We start from the raw sequence: 16,202 nt of genomic DNA, 5'->3' as shown, positions 1-16,202 counted from the left end.
AACATAATAAAATGTAATAAAGTCGCAAATTACTAATGTAGAGTCATTTATGAATTGTCCGCATGCATTATAACCCATTTTTTAATAATTCTCAGTAAAGTGAAAGAGTCTCGACCAAATGCATGACTTATAAAAGTCATACAATTATGTACTTTCCATTACACATGACACATGTGCACTCTATCTGGAGAATGAAGCATGGAATCACCATTCTCTCTTAAGAACAGGCTTCCATTCATGACTCCAAACCCCAGTGTCGCTCCATAACAAGAAGACAAAGGGAACACTAAACCACAGCCACCGGCCGTTCCCTGGGGATGAGTGCTGGCCGTGGAGGTGGAGGTGGTGCTGGTGGTGGCGGACAGCAATGAGCCACAGTAGGGAGGCCCTGTGGTGTGGGTGCAGGGTAAACATCCCTGTGGATGGTGCAATCATGCGGTCACCACGCCCAGGAGTGCTGGGTCAGCCCCTGGCCCTCGGCCTACGGCCAAGCCCGCAGCCCTCACACATTCCAGACCCGCTCTGCACCCGCCCAGGGGCTCTGGCTGGACCCGCTGGGCTGGCATTGGGGGCAAACTTGCACGGGGCGTCATTCTCCACGTGAACTGTTTCGCAAACAACAGTCGCCATGGACACAATAAATACGATTCAAGGCCCCCACCGCGGCCCTCGGCCATAATATTTACCCCGAAAGCCGTAAATCCGGCTTTAGCCAACATCCGAGCGGACAGGGCTGTGGGCGGGTGTGAAAGCCACGCTGGGCCAGTCTGAATGTGTTTAAAAATGTGGGCAAAGTGTGTTTACAGCGCGGCAGCCACGCCAGCGCCTCCTCCGCGGCACGAGACAACAGGACAAACATGACGAAGCAGAAAAAGGGAGCAGACAGCTCCAGAGACCAGTGGTTCCCAACCCTGGTTGTGGAGGACCTTCTGCCCTGCAGATGTTAGTGTCTACTCTGCTTCCAACATACCTGATTCAGCTAATCAGCTAAAAACCAAACCCTTCCTGAGTTGAAGGTGGTGTGATAGAGCAGGAAACCACTAAAATAGGCAGGACAGGGGGTCCTCCAGGACAGTAGGCTCATGTGAAGTGTTTGCGTTTGTAAAATGAAAGATTTATTATTCGTTTATTTGAATGAACTCGCAAAAATCACACTGTTTACTTAAGGCCTAGACATGGAATGACGTGGAATTATTAACGACAAAAGATCCTGTACTAATATTGACTGCAGATTCAGACTGTTTACTCTGGCCACCCTGAATTCAACGTCCTAATAAACATTAGGCCTACTTAGCAGGAACAACAAATATGAGCCACAAAGGATTAAGAGCGAAATTTAGAAGAACTGAAGCTGGCGTGATACTGATTAGAGCAAAGATGTGACATTCCATCAACCATCTCCGTTCGAGCGAACTGTTCCTTGAATCATGTTGCTAATCAAAAAGCACACCTGACCCAGGAATGTGTCATACTCCTCTGAACTGGCGGGCAGGCAGCGAGGTACCACGCTCCACACATGGCTTTGTGCTCCTATCTTTGTGGCACAATTCCACCAGCCTCTGTACTGATGGAGATAATACTATGCTAGATAATGATATAGTGAATAATGCTATGCCTACACCTAACCCAACCCAACCCTATCTTTAACCACAGTAAGGCATACATCTTTTCCAAATGGAAAAGGCTGCATTTTTGTGACGAATGTCTCAGCGATGGCAAAATATGCATGTTTTTTTCCGAACAAGCTGGGCACATGTGATCTCCAGAAAGGGTTAAACACATGGTTATACACTCCCAAACACACACACACATACACACACACACAGACAAACAGTACAGACTCAGCTGGTGGTAATCACTAGCCAGTGGTGCAAAATATCGGTTTAGCATGAGTGTGTGGGACTTGTGGGCTGTGTGGAGCTGCACTGCGGTGCTCTAATCTCAAGTGTGTTTACTCGCAGGGCATTAAGCGAGCTCCGAGGATAAACACAAGTGCTCTCTTGTCAAAGTTCAGCGTGTCCGAGACGTTCTTTTCGGCTGACCTAAAAAAACAGTTAGCACCTGTAAGACTGGGCTTGATGTTCACTGAGCCAAACACAAAAGAGCAGCAGTCACACCACTGAACACAAGACTGACTCACGGCCACACTGTCCCAAGAGGCAAAGGGGCACGAGAGGGAGAGAGAGCAGGCAAGGGGAGTAGGGATGAATCAGAAAGAGAGAGAGAGAGAGAGAGAGAGAGAGAGAGAGAGAGAGAGAGAGAGAGAGTTAAAAAATCAGATTTCTTATCATCGCTGTCACACACACAAAAAAACATCTTCAAAATAGCAATTTTACAGGAGAAGGAAAAGACCTTCTTGACTTTGAAGTGAAGGTAAAAAGTTTTATTGCAAGCCATTTTTGCAGCATTTCTATTGGTCGGTTAAATATGAACGTTTGACAATGTAAAGAAGAACTGCCCAATTCAGATTATGTCAAAAAGTATTAAAATGATATGATGAACAATGCTAAAAATGGAATAATAATGTGTAGAAATATGGTACTGACAGAATTTGTGTTATATATAGTACACAGATGTAAATAATTAATATATTAATATTAATATAGTGGTGTATTATAAAGGCTGTTTATTTTCTGTTTATCTTATAGTAGTAATACTGTGTCATGACAGCCATTATTATTACTAAGCAAAACCACCAGTAAACCCACACGTCTTATTTTTACTCACATGTCTTAGTTTTATATGTAATGTCAGTTTTGGTACAATTGTGGCAAATTTGAGTTTCCATCAGGGACCAAAATCATAAATCAAGGTCTTAACCACAAAACATTACATCTGTGACCAAGCTTCTGTAGAACAAAGCTTTTCACATCAACCTGAATATTGGAAATATATAACGGTATCAGTGTCTGGTGAGCTTTCGTGAGTTACTGCAAACATAGAAAGAAACAATGAATTTGAACTGAAGAGAGCCTGAAAGAGTCCTCCCTATAACCAGGATGAACACTGGCTTGGTTTGTGAAAGATGGTGACAGCTCCATGACCTGAAAGCATTCGTGAAAGTGATGCCAAGTTGGCTTTTTTGTTGTTGAGCAGGTAAGATATTTTTTTAAGCAGGCAGCCAGGCTATCATTGCTGTGACTTTTGTAATTTAATGCATCTACGTTACAGTGTAGGGCAGTAGCTACAGCTTTATTAACTATACAGCAAATTAGCCGGTTAGCTTACTAACGCTGTTTCTTGCCTCTGTTGCGAATAGTATGTCACTATTCGCAGACAATCTCAAGTCGTAAACACAACTTATACGACCACCTAAACCGACACCTGACTGAGTGGATGTTTTGTTCAGCTACTGGACACATGCTAACAATGCTGTAGTCCTATAGCCAGTGTTTTTTCTATTGCCCAGTGAATGTGACTTTTTATTTCCATCGCTATACATCTAAAAAAAAAAAGAGCAAAGACTCGTACAGACACCACATACTCTCTACATTGTTGCAGTATTTCATCATAAATTAACAAAACATAATCCTCAAAAACGCAAAACACAATTTTAAACAGCATTTTTTTCTGCACTAAACCTGCACTAAAAGTTAAAAACGCCTTTTCCTCCAACTAAAAAGTCACTATTGTGGATATACATGTTTTTTCCTGTAGACGGTAACGGTATGTATGTTGAGTTCAATTGTTTTTGCAACCAAAATGCAATTATATGTAGTATATAATTCACAATAATTCATATAACATCAAAAAAATCCACCAGTTTTTTGTCTGAGATCTCTCTGAATACTCCACTCTGAACTATTTCACTGACTAAATAAATGTACACTTGCAATCATCAGATTTATCTGCTCTGAAAGGAGACCACACCACAGCATTCTCTGTGAAATTACGCATTCTTGCCAGAGAGGTCTCTAAATGATAAATGATAAATTAGAAATTGAAAAAGTCTAGACTTTCCTCCCCAACTTTCAACAACCAAACTAGTATCCAAACCAAAGACTTAAAGACACACTGTAAATGTTTTTTTTTTTAAATAGACCTCCAGGGCAAACTACACTGTTAGCTTGGATGCAAATTTTGTCAAATGAGTCTCACCTGCAAAATGATCTGATATCACCTAATGGTGATAAAATGACCAACTGAGCTAGCTTTGTACAGACAGCATGAACTCCGTTAACATCCAGTTCGTTCATTTTACTCTGTACCTGAGAGTCAATCCTCAGATGGCACGTGAAAGAACGAAAACAACAATCATTTGCAAGCATAATTTGCATAACATCATCATTTATTTAAAATATCGCAACACTGAAGCACTTCAATTATCGCACTACATCTGAGCTCTGTCCGAATACTCTTTTACTTCACTGACTTGCTATCATCAGGTTTGTCCGTTTGTCTGAATAGAGACGCATTCTGACCTGACCAGTCTCTAAATCCTCAACTCCCCCAAACTTACAGAATATCGCTTTACTGATTAATTAATTCAGAAATGGACAAAAATCTACACTTTGCTGCCCAACTCTCAACAACCAAACTAGCATTCAAATTCTTAAAGACAGACCTCCAATACAAAACCACTCATTTGCACAACATCAGCATTTATTTAAATAATCGCAACACTCCATGACTCCAATTATGGCAGTGAGGTCCCGTGAGCCGAACATCCACCTCTGCAGTGCATCAGTGTTCCCCATCCCACCGCTGAGATCCAGCTGCAGCAGCAAGAACCTCAGTTTCCCTCCGAGACCGGAGAGAGCCGTTGGAGGACAGAGGAAGGAGGAGACTGGCCGTGGGCTGACAGGAGTGTCAGGCCTGATCTGACTCAGATGACATGCCCTTCCCTCTCCCAAATGCCCACTTTTCTCCAGTACTCTGCATTTCTAAAATATGCATGGCCTACATTCCCATTCCAATCCCAACTTCAAACTGTTGTCTCTTTCTTTTGCTGTCTCTTTCCCTCTCTCTTCCTCACTGTCTCTCTCTCTCTCTCTGTGTCTCTGCTTTTGCGCAGCTCCTCATTATTCGAGCTTGACCCAATTTCCAGTTCGCTCCACTGCAGAGCTCAGGCGGCTCTGCGGCTGTGGGGCACGCAGGCTTTCCTTGGCAGGTTCCTCCACAGCCAGGTCTGCCCCTGCACACCTCAACACACCCCACACTACAGCGAGTGCTTAATGGAGCAGTACTGACTGCTCTTTGTTTGCCTAAGAGGTGGGGAGTTCAGAGCTGCCAATTAAGCTTGGTCACTTCTATTGTAGCCAGAAGAACAAGGGGGTACAGCCTGGCCTACTCTGCTTAATCTGCTTATTATTGCTTTTCTTCCACGGTAAATTCATTAGAGGATCAGTCTGAGCTACAGTAGAGGCAACACTTTACTGCATGATCCTACTGGTGCTTGTTTACTTGGTACTGCACTTGGAGCACATCACGTTTGAGTGGCTTTTAGTACAAATAATCTTTTTCCTTTGTTTGTTCAGTTCATAGATAAAGCTAGCATGTTCTTCAGGCCAGGGCTGACCAAAGTGTGGCCTGCACGCCAAGGTGGACCCTTGAGGACACTTGGTCACTCTGTCATTTTGCTGCTATACACAACAACTATTATTATTATTTTCCTATTTTCCTAATTCCATATTTTCTTTTAGAGGCCCAGAAAATCAAGGGCCGTCTTACATGCACTTCTCTTTTGAGGTCTAGCCACAGATTTTCGGTAGGGAGATAAAACCTTCAGCTTGTGCCTCCTGAGGTGTGTTTGGGATCATTACCTTGTTGTACAAGCCATCCTCTTTTCATCTACAGCTTTTGTTTCCCCCCAGACAGTGTGATATTTGCTTCCAGAATGTGCTGTATTCAATTGAATTCACTCCTCCCTCCACCAGCGAACTGTTGCCCATGCCACTGGCTGCAACTCAAAGCATGAGCGACACACCCTAGTGCTTAACAGTTGGAAAGGTGATCTTTTCATGAAATATGGCACACTTTTGTTTCCAAACGTACCTCTGCTCAGTGTGGCCAAAACGTTCTCAACAGCATCAGGTTTGTTTCTTCTGAAGCTTCTGAGGCTGAATTTTGTGGTGAGCGTGCAGGAACGTTCTTCTGACGACTCCACGAAGGTCATATTTGAACAGTTGTAGAACAGCGCACCACCATTCCAGAGTTTGCTAAAGGTATTTTGTGGTTAAACGAACGTCCTGATCTGCCTTTCTCGCAATCCTACGAGAGGCTCTCTCTGAAAGTGTTCTTGTTCTTCCAGATAGCAACGTGACCACAACTGTTTCTGTCAAAAGCCATTTCCTAATTACATTAAGAACTGAGGAAACTGCTCCCTGAAATCCAAAGTTTTGTCTTTTTGGCCTTCGGCCTACCACAAACCCCAAGGTTGGGAACCCCTGGTTTAGGCTATGCAACATATGTCTGAATTTCTGTGTCCATTCTCCTACATAAGGTATTTTTAATTTCAAGGTTTTCATTCTGGACATGTCATTTTTTTGCTACCACTAATTTCAGAGATTCCAAGATTAAATCTCCAACCTGAATTTCTTTTCAAACCGTATTCAGTAACTTATCTGCTCTTTGCTGTGTGATGTAAGCTTACGAGTAGCGCAAAGAGCACAAGAGCATTCTCATTTTGAAAAAAATTATCTTTCTATAATCTGCCTATGATGGACAGCAGAATCTTGATAGCAATGACGCAGGTTGCATAACAGTATTATCTCTTGCAGCCAGCAATCTTCCAGGACAAAATGGCTTTTCAGTCTGTAATACCTGGAAATCTCCAAATAATTTACTACATGTTATTCAAGGAAAAACTTGGTGAGAAAAAAGATGTACCCTTGCAGCTTTTGGGGATCAGATGTGCAGGCAGCTTCATCAGCTTGAGCTTCCAACTGGGTGCTTGTGCATCGTCTTAAATCCCCAAAACAAGAAGGCTCCGGCCAGCCAGTCTGTTCCACCCTTGAGACCCATCTTTATCTCTCTTTTTCAAAACAAGGGCTGTTGCCACATCTACCATGAGGGTCAGGCTGTCTGTGATTCGCTCATGCCGCTCCATTCATTTAAAGGAAACGTCACGTGCAACATTGGTTTTTCATTACAGACAAAAACAGTTTTGTAAGACAAGCAAAGCCCTGAAAATCACATCCTCGGCAGTGATGTAAAGGTAAAGGCTCTTGCCTCAGAGTGAAGGTTTGGTGAGCTATACGTGCGCTCCAGTCTCAGCTTGCAAGATGAATGTGAAAGTTGAGCTTAGATTTCCTGGCTCAACTGTCAACAAGTGAAATCTCTGGTTGTTGTGAACACAGCCCCATCAGATGAGGCCAACAACACAACAAACAACTCCGTTATTCTAAAGAGCACCAACGAGGGCCAGGCGCTGACAATCTAGGCCAAAGGACGAGGTGGGTTCAGGCGCTGCAGGAATTACTGTTTGTGTGATTGATGTATGAGTGATTTCCTGGTAACGAGCCACCATGGGTCACGCATTGTGAACCAGAAAACAATATTATGTAAGCGAGATGCCTGGCGATAATGAGAGTTTTCTCTAGAAAAGGCTATCCAGTCGAACTCGAGCACTAACTTGAGTGCTGGGCGTCCCGTTACTGAGTTCCGAAAGCTAGGGGTCTAATCTGAGGGCCCGGTAATGTAGTTAGTTTAGTTTGTAATAAAAATCATACCTAAATAGAGCAAAGCATTAGACTAAGAAGAGCAGCAGCTTCAGCTTCAAATTTGATTACATGTTCTTCTCGGCTGTCTGTTTCCTTTTCTCAGTAAGAGCTTCTTGGTCAGCTCCACATCCTTTCAGACTCGGAGTTAAGGCATCATCTTATTATGAAAAGATTGGAAAATCACCTGAGGATATTTTCAGAGCTTAATTTTCTCTTCTTTCTCAAAGATGGATTGTTTAAATACTGCTTATTTGATGGTGACAGTTTTGGTGGTCATTGTTGTTAGATGTCCCCCCTCCGCCTCCCCCCCTCAAATTGTCCTCCAAATTTAGATAATCAATAACCCAACATACTCGTTAGTATTCTCCCCCTAATACATGTAATGTTGCTGACACTGGGAGGGTGAGGACTGACACATGTCTCCTTTGACACATGAACAACCACTCACCATCTCTTTTCGAATGCCAATGCAACATCAGTAGGTGTCCAATATTCTTGGAAGGACCTGCTGAGTACCCAGCTCTATAGGTTAGCAGACATTTGTGTCGGCTGGTATAACACTTTAGTCATGTGGGGAGAGACAGAGCCAGGCTACCCACCCAAAAAGACCAAGACCAATTGTGCTCTCTCAGGCTCCAGCTGCTGGGATTCGAACTAGAGGAGATCTTCGGCGGGTCAAATTTTCTCTGTATTTTTTAGTGCAGGAAACTTTAGTTTTACAACTTACTTGTCCTTTGAATTTCCACAAATGTCAACATATGCATATGAGAAAGAAATTTGTAAGGCAGCGAAAAAGTGTTTGGGTAGTTGCATGTGTGAACATTTGTGTGTCTTTGCAGGGAAATGTAATGTCAGTGACACCTTTGGGAGAATCGTTTGGTGAGGGCACAGCTGTTACTCATTCAATCTATGATTGGAAGGACGGAAGAGTTAAATTGGCTAAAGGGGGCACAAACATAAAGAGTGGAAATATAAAATACTGACTGGTGGTTGTTCTATTTTGTGGTATCTGTACTTTTCTGTGAAATATATTTTCTATTTCCCCCCTGTCAATGAAAAACATACTTTATGTTCTGACAGAGAACTGAATACATGAAAGGGCACTCTCTGACTTCTCCACAGTACTTCACAGCAGAATGAAAGGTCATGATATCTGTCAGAGAGTTCCTGATTGCTGATGTGGCCATGAGGCCTGTTCAAATGCACCTTGTTTAGTCTCGTCTTTGGGCTTGTTTTATTCTGACCTCTACCATTATCAACCAAGATAAACACACTGTGGCTTTTTCATCATCTGGTTTTGGGTCTTGGTTTCTGGACATGAGGAACTGGTCCGATATTAAAGGAATACTGCAGTCAAACAATGCTCATTAAATGTTCAGTAGCCATCAGTGAGCATCATGGGACAACTAACTGGTGGCTACCAACCTACGTATATTCTTTGCCATTTAAGTGTTTGATCAAGCTATTTCTTTATAGCTGGCTCCAGTGCTTATATTGCACTGGAGCCAGCTATAGACTACTCACCCAGCTCAAATAACTATCTATTGGGCTTTATTTAGAATCACCAGATGTTATGTTGTTGAGTATGTTGTTTTTTTTTTTAGCCCCCTCAAAAACTGCTTTGCATTCAATGTACGAATACAGTCATCCTTCTTACTAAAAATGTTGGCCCAAACCTGAACTCAGCATAAAATCTTCCCTGAACATTCTGTTCCTGTACTTTCATTTTCCCCTTTGTCACAGGGACTCAAAGGGACTTTCTGACGTGACACTAAAAACAGTGACACTTGAAAACCGTTGCAGCTGCAAGATTAGCAAAGCTCTTACAACATTGCCCTTTCCTCTCAAAAAATATCCTCAAGCAAGTCGTGCATCTGTGTAAAATCCACTTACCAAAAATTTCTCCATTCTTGGCGTACTCCGTCACAAGGTAGAGCATGTTCTTGGTCTCCATGACCTGTACAGAGGCAGAGAAGAAGCAATTAACATCACTATGGGAATACTCACTGCTAATACACACTGAAGGGCCAGATGTACTGTACACATGAGGCAAGCATAGGAACAGGCTCTTACGGTGATTCCAAAAAGAAAACCTGACTTACTAAGTTTGTAGAAACCTGCGCACAGGAGTTTGTCCTAATTGCACACTCATGAGGCCAAGGGTTAAAAAGGAGCAGTGAAACAGTTGTGAACAAGCTCTGGAGTAAAGAGAAACCGAAACTTCAGTGATAAAGAGATAGCGGTGTTGATTATAAGCAAAACATTCTGCAAGGGTGTAATTCTAGCCTATCTTTAAAAAAAATGGAATTTGGAAAACAAAAACACTCATTGTGGGCGCATTTTGAGACCATACCGTGGAACATTTCTGCCTGTGTATTTTCATCTATGTATATATCTGATCCTGAGAGCTGAAACGCTGGTATTTCATTTTTACAGCACGGTTCAAGCTTATGTTTACTGCACATTATTGTTTAATGGCCCACTTTCTACATTTCCCTTTCATATTACTAGATTCTATTTTATTCCCTGAAGTCAACTTATGACATTTGTGTGGTTTTAGATACTAAAAAACAGTCATTTCCACATTGCTATTTATTTATCGCATAGAACTAAACAGGCTGTTTTTGCTACTGTGCCTTTAAAGCAACGGTCACAGTAGTGCGAGACATTTGCAGTTCTCATTGCCTTGAGAAATGGATGTCACCGGGGTTGGACAGGGAAGCCTGGTCACCAAAAATGTCCTCATTTGATTCTGTTAGCATGCTTATGTAAGCTAACTTGCAAACCATAAACTGTAAAAATTACAGCAAAGCGCTAGCTTAGTGATTAGCAGGCTGGCCAGTGCAACTACCATGAACGGTAAAACACAAAAGTGAATAAACTACACTATACAGACAAAAGCATTGGGACACCTACACATTACAACCTGCAGGAGCTTTTAGGACACCCCATTCTAAATCCATAGGCATTAATAAGGAGCTGGTCCCCTCTTTGCAGCTATAACGGCTTCTACTCCTCTGGGAAGGCTTTCTACAAGTGTTCAGGGTGTGTCTGTGGGAGGTTTTACCCATTTATCCAGAAGAGCATTTGTGAGGTCAGACACTGATGTTGGATGAGAGGCCCTGGCTCACAATCTCTGTTCTAGTTCATCCCAAAGGTGTTCGATGGGGTTGTGGTGACGGCTCTATGTAGGTCATTCAAGTTCTTCTACACCAAACTCACCCAACCATGCCTTTATGGGCCTTGCTTGTGCACTGGGCCACAGTCATACTTAAACAGAAAAGGGCCTTCCCCAAACTGTTTTCACATATTGTTGTGAAAGCATACAATTGTCTAAAATGTCTTGGTATGAAGCATTAAGATTTCTCTTCCCCGGAACTAAGGGGCCTAGGCCAACCCCTGAAAAACAACCCCATAGCTAGTTATCCCTCTTTTGCTTTGTCATCGAGTCAGCAGAGCATTGGTGACATTTTTTTGCACTGGACACATCAGCAGTCTGCGACCCCGCTCTGTGACTTTACTTGGTCTGACACTTCATGGCTGAGTTGTCATGGTTCTTAAACATTTTCGTTTTTCAATAATACCACTCACAGTTGATGAAATGTCACCAGCTATCTTGCTGCAGTGGTGGTATCCTATTAGAGCACAATGCTGGAGTTCAGTGAGCTCTTTAGAACCACCCTTTCTCTCACTAATGTGTGGAAAGGCAGACTGCATGGCTAGCTGCTGGATTTTATAAACCTGTGGCACAGGGACCAAATGAAACACCTGAATGCAATGATCAATAGGTGTGTCCCGATACTTTTGTCCAGATAGGGGTGTTTGGCAGGAGTCAGCTCTTTTAAGTTAATTTAGGTGCTCAGCTCTACTTAGTTGAGGAACTAACTTGGCGACTAGCATGCTAGCTAACACAGTTACCGCAAAAACAATTGTGGTATACTCGCTACAGTATAAATACATATTACTGCCAATGGGCGAATGGTGTGTCAGCTCTTCTCAGCTGAGGAAGTATCTTAGCGATAGCCTAGCTAAAGAATGATACTTGAATGTGGCACCTGTCACCCTGCATCTTGCCTCATTCAAAAAGCAGTTCAGGCTAAAACACTAATACACTAACAACACCAACACGAACAGGCGAGGTTAACCTGCAATATTCTGACTAGTCCACCATGTTAACATGTGTATTCATGACAACACAAAAACATAGAATTTTTAAGTTTCTTTTAAATTTCTTCAATATATATATATACACACTTTATGGGCTGGTGAACAGTACATTTCACTAGGTGTACTATACACACCTAAAGAAAATTCAGTTTTCCAGGATATGTACCCTTAATAATATGTCTTTTAATGACATGCCGTAGAGACACGGGTGCAAATTAGGCCTGGTTTTAACAATGGAGGAAAAAAAAAAAATGGTACACCTGCTTTCAATTGAGGTCAAAGTGAAAAGATTTTATTCCAGGCCATTTTGGATTTGCATTTCTATTGGTCCACTTATCATGAAATTTAGACAAAATGTAAAGAACTGCCAGATTCAGATAATGCAAATAGTAAAAAAAAGACAAATATAGAGATACAAGGTTTTTGGTGGCAGCTGCAAAATTCATGATTCAGATTCAAATATTAGTCTGGGCACATGAGGGGAAAAAAAAAAAGTTTTGCATGATTACACACGGCATATAGGCTCATATGTCTGTTTCGGGCATGGGCATGCGTCTGATTTGCATCGGAGACCGATGTGAAAGGCTTGGTTCACCAGGCCCAGGGTGCCTTGTGCAATAACTATACGATCCGGTAGTATGACAAAGACAAGCAAACCACATGGCGAGCGGACAGCAGGCTCACGCGCTGGACAGAACAACGGGTTCGTGTTTGAAACGGACAAACAGTCCAGGGCCTGCTGATGTCCCTGTAGCAGCACTTGTATGTCTCATTTAGTTAGTGGCACAATGGTGCAGGCATGAATCAGGCTGGCTCGCTGCTGCTTGGCCGGATCGTGAGCTCGATTCATAAAGCAACGGCAGAGCCAGCGATGTGTGGGAGGACTCCAAAATTAGCCAAAGGAAACAAAGAGATGAATAGGGCTAAATGCAGGCAGGAGTGAGGATCTATTCTAGATCTGATACGCGCAGCCAGGCCCACGGAAAACACTACTGTAGGCCATTCACGCGGGCGACTGGGCTGGATCTGCTGGACGCGTCTGCTTCGTTTGGGCCGAGAGGGCCTTGTTTAAATCAACATTATTGGAGCGCGGCTGCTTTCTACAGGATTTCTTCGCATTGCCTTTTAAAGACAATACGCTGTTGACTAATAAAGTCAGCGGCTAGTCCAAAACGTGAATCATGTTCTTAAGCCGTGTTTTCCTTTCCAGAAACTTGCCTAGATGGAAGCCATGAGCTCAGGAAATGTTCATAACACGCTGACCACAAAGTACTTCTGCTCCAAATCAGCTGCCAAATATGCAAATGCCTGGAAATAACTAGAATCATCTCATGCAAATGTTCGTCCCGCGCCGTACAACTGTCCTGCTAGAGGCCGACGTGACAAACCACTGGTGTTCTGTCGCTTGGTTCTAAATGATGGGCCACACTGCTGTGAAACTGTCATCACACAGCAATTAAACATGCAGTGGCACACACACACACACACACACACACACACAGACAGAGCTAGAGAAAAAGAGCTGGGGAGAGAAAAAGGCTAACATGCCTTGTGACCAATCCCAAGCTGCCTGTCCCCTTTGTGTGTAACCTTTGTACGTTTTATGGTCCAATGAAACAGAGCTCAAAAATGCTAATTACTGGGTAATGCTGTAAATATATGACGTGGGCTCTGAGCCACAGACAAATATTGACAAACTGTAGTAGTGTAAAGTGTGTGAATATATATGTGTGTGTGTGTGTAGACCCTGGTTTCAGGCAGATGGGGGCTGAGGAAAGCTGGGGGTTTGAGATGAGGCAGCGGGAGCCTGCCGAGCGGCCCTCTGTTTGCGTGGCCCGAGAGGAAATGACTAATTGACCCATGCGGCCTGAATGGAAGAGCTGTTGGAAATAATGATACACCACGATTACACAGCCACACTTGGCCTGACGCTCCTCGGTTGTATAATAATGAAGCGCCGTTCACATTCCCAACAACCAAAGTGTACAGGACCCTTACGTAACGGGCTGGGACGTAACTCTGCCAGAGGAGTTACCTCAAATGGGCCTTTGGGCCAAAGAGTTCGTCTGCCGTTGGAGCCGGACCGACACTTGACTGTAGTGCAGGCTGGGATACTTTTAACGTGTGTTCATGAAAAGTCTCCAGAGAGAGAAAGAGAGAAGTTAGTCATTAACTACGGCCTGAGAGCTGATGACATCCGCACTGGCCTGATACAGTAAACATCAGCAGTTGGATGAGTAAGCAGCAGCACGGGCAGCTTAACGTTTAGACGTCACAGCTGCAACGTCGCCAGCGATAACAAAAGCACAAGGGGAATTAGATTCATCATTTCTCACTCATAGCTCTTCTGAAATTCAGTCAATTTGCAAAACATTTTCAATCAATATCACATTCGGGTCTGAAAATGAAAGCAAAGTTTCATTATCAATTGGATTCTTGTGGCTCAGTTTCATTCTACATTGTTGCCTCATTATAAAGTATAAAAACAGAAACAGGCCTCAAAGCTGTCGACACAGCCTGGAAATCACATCTAAGTGTAATTACTGTGTAACTCATTCATGTAATTATGAAATTACTACGAGTACGATGATTTATGAAAGTCATCATTTGACTCCATATGATATAGTGGTGACTGGAATCATCATTTGGACAGAGGTTTAGATTTCACAGATATTTAAAAATCGACAAATATTCTGAATGTATTATTATGAATACTCAGGAGAGCCTTGAGCCATGGCACGACTGGTGAGAATTGCGAATGTTCTTCTCAACTGTAAAACTGATCGAACTTTCTCTCTTCTCCCTGTCTTTTATTATTTCTCTCTCCCGGTTGTTGAGTGCATATAGCTACCCTCTGTGTATGCGTAGTGTTGGAAAGTGGGAAAATTACATTTATACCAATAGTAAACTGCATTGAAACAGCCAGTGAAGTGGTTTTTGTACATGTGAAACTCGGGTTTCTAGATGATACATGAGTTTACGAGATGTGACATATACCAGGAACGTTCACCTGATCCATACTGTTCTGAATTCAGTTTAAATGTGTTTTTTACATTTATTTTTTACACTCCAACACAATAACTAATCATTTGTAATAAATAACTAATAAACGATTCATTTATTTTGTATGATATTTTGCAGTGTTTGGGGGGTGACTCAATGTTATCGTTTTAGGACATTCTACAGATCTCTGTGCTTTATTGGGCAGATCTTCTGACCAAGTTTTATTTATTATTTACTAGGTAACCATCTGGTTAAGCTGAATTTACTAGTTACCCAAAACTCTGCCAACTGGTTTGGGCATCATCACGTCTTTACTTGCTGTACCAGTCATTTCAAACTAAAGGCCCTCTGAAGAGTTTTGTAGTTACGTACAATTTAGAAGCAGCAGCCTCAAGGGATGTATGTGAAACACTGAAATTGTGCATTTAACTCAAAACCCAATAATATAATAACTTAGCCAATAGTGTAATTCAGGGTCTTGTGATCCGGTACTACTGTGAATGCCATTTGTTTCAATAAAATAATACCTTATACATTATTGGGAAATTTATTTTCATATATATCCATTTCTTTTTTAGGATGAATATATGTAATACCTGATTAAATTATTGGGTATAATATTGGTACATTTTTACAATTATTACATTATTTGGAAAAAATATTCCATATTCAGAATGGCCCATAATGACAAAACAATACCACTCCACCTCTTCATAAAATAATTGGGTTAAAAATTACCTGATACAGCTTAATGATATGAGGATGGTCCAGCATTTTCATGATCTTCACTTCACGATAGATCTTCTCCAGGTTTACAGAGTCCAGCTGGGTCTTGTCTATGATCTTTATGGCCACCTGTTGAATCAAGGGCACAGCAAACACACTATAGTTAGCACCCAGACTAACGCCTAAGGCTGCGGCCTGTGTGTATTCATTAGTCTCAGAGCTGTCTGTGATGTGAGCGGATCCGTTCCTCACAGGCCCCCGTGTAGTAGATTAAAGGCAGGTCACATGTGAGAGGTGCCGACACACACACACACACACACACACACACCTGTCTACCTAGCTAAAGACCCTGCGAGTGATTAACTGGCTTAATAATTCAAATAGTTTCCTCAGGCTAAAGATCATTGGCTGTGGAGGAGCAGCAGACTACATTAGGCCCCTTCTCCATAAACACTCCTTGATGTTCCAGGGCTGATGAAGTGTTAATCTTCACCTACTCCAGATGAAGCAGAGAAGGAAGCGCAGGGCAACGAAAGCACACTCTTGGCATAAAGAAGCCCAGGCTCTCTGTAGGACACCGACTTTGTCAAAGAAGAGGAGATGTGCATGCTGTGTGCTGGAGCCCGAATTCTGGACACTAGTCCA

General features: G+C 42.5%; 1 protein-coding gene across 1 annotated transcript in view; it reads right to left on the bottom strand.

Annotated features, from left to right (window-relative positions):
• sik2b (salt-inducible kinase 2b) overlaps window positions 1–16,202 on the bottom strand; it is a 50,764-nt gene that overhangs the window by 29,871 nt on the left and 4,691 nt on the right. Inside the window, exons 2-3 of the mRNA XM_072692138.1 lie at window positions 15,570–15,686; window positions 9,555–9,618 (exon numbers count right to left, since the gene is read on the bottom strand). Of these exons, the coding sequence (XP_072548239.1) occupies window positions 9,555–9,618; window positions 15,570–15,686 (181 nt within the window). The remainder of the gene's footprint in view (window positions 1–9,554; window positions 9,619–15,569; window positions 15,687–16,202) is intronic.

Source organism: Salminus brasiliensis, chromosome 11 (genome assembly GCF_030463535.1).
Source record: "Salminus brasiliensis chromosome 11, fSalBra1.hap2, whole genome shotgun sequence".
NCBI lineage: Eukaryota > Metazoa > Chordata > Actinopteri > Characiformes > Bryconidae > Salminus > Salminus brasiliensis.
Note: the sequence above shows the minus strand (reverse complement) of the source record. Positions and strands in the feature narration are given on the sequence as shown.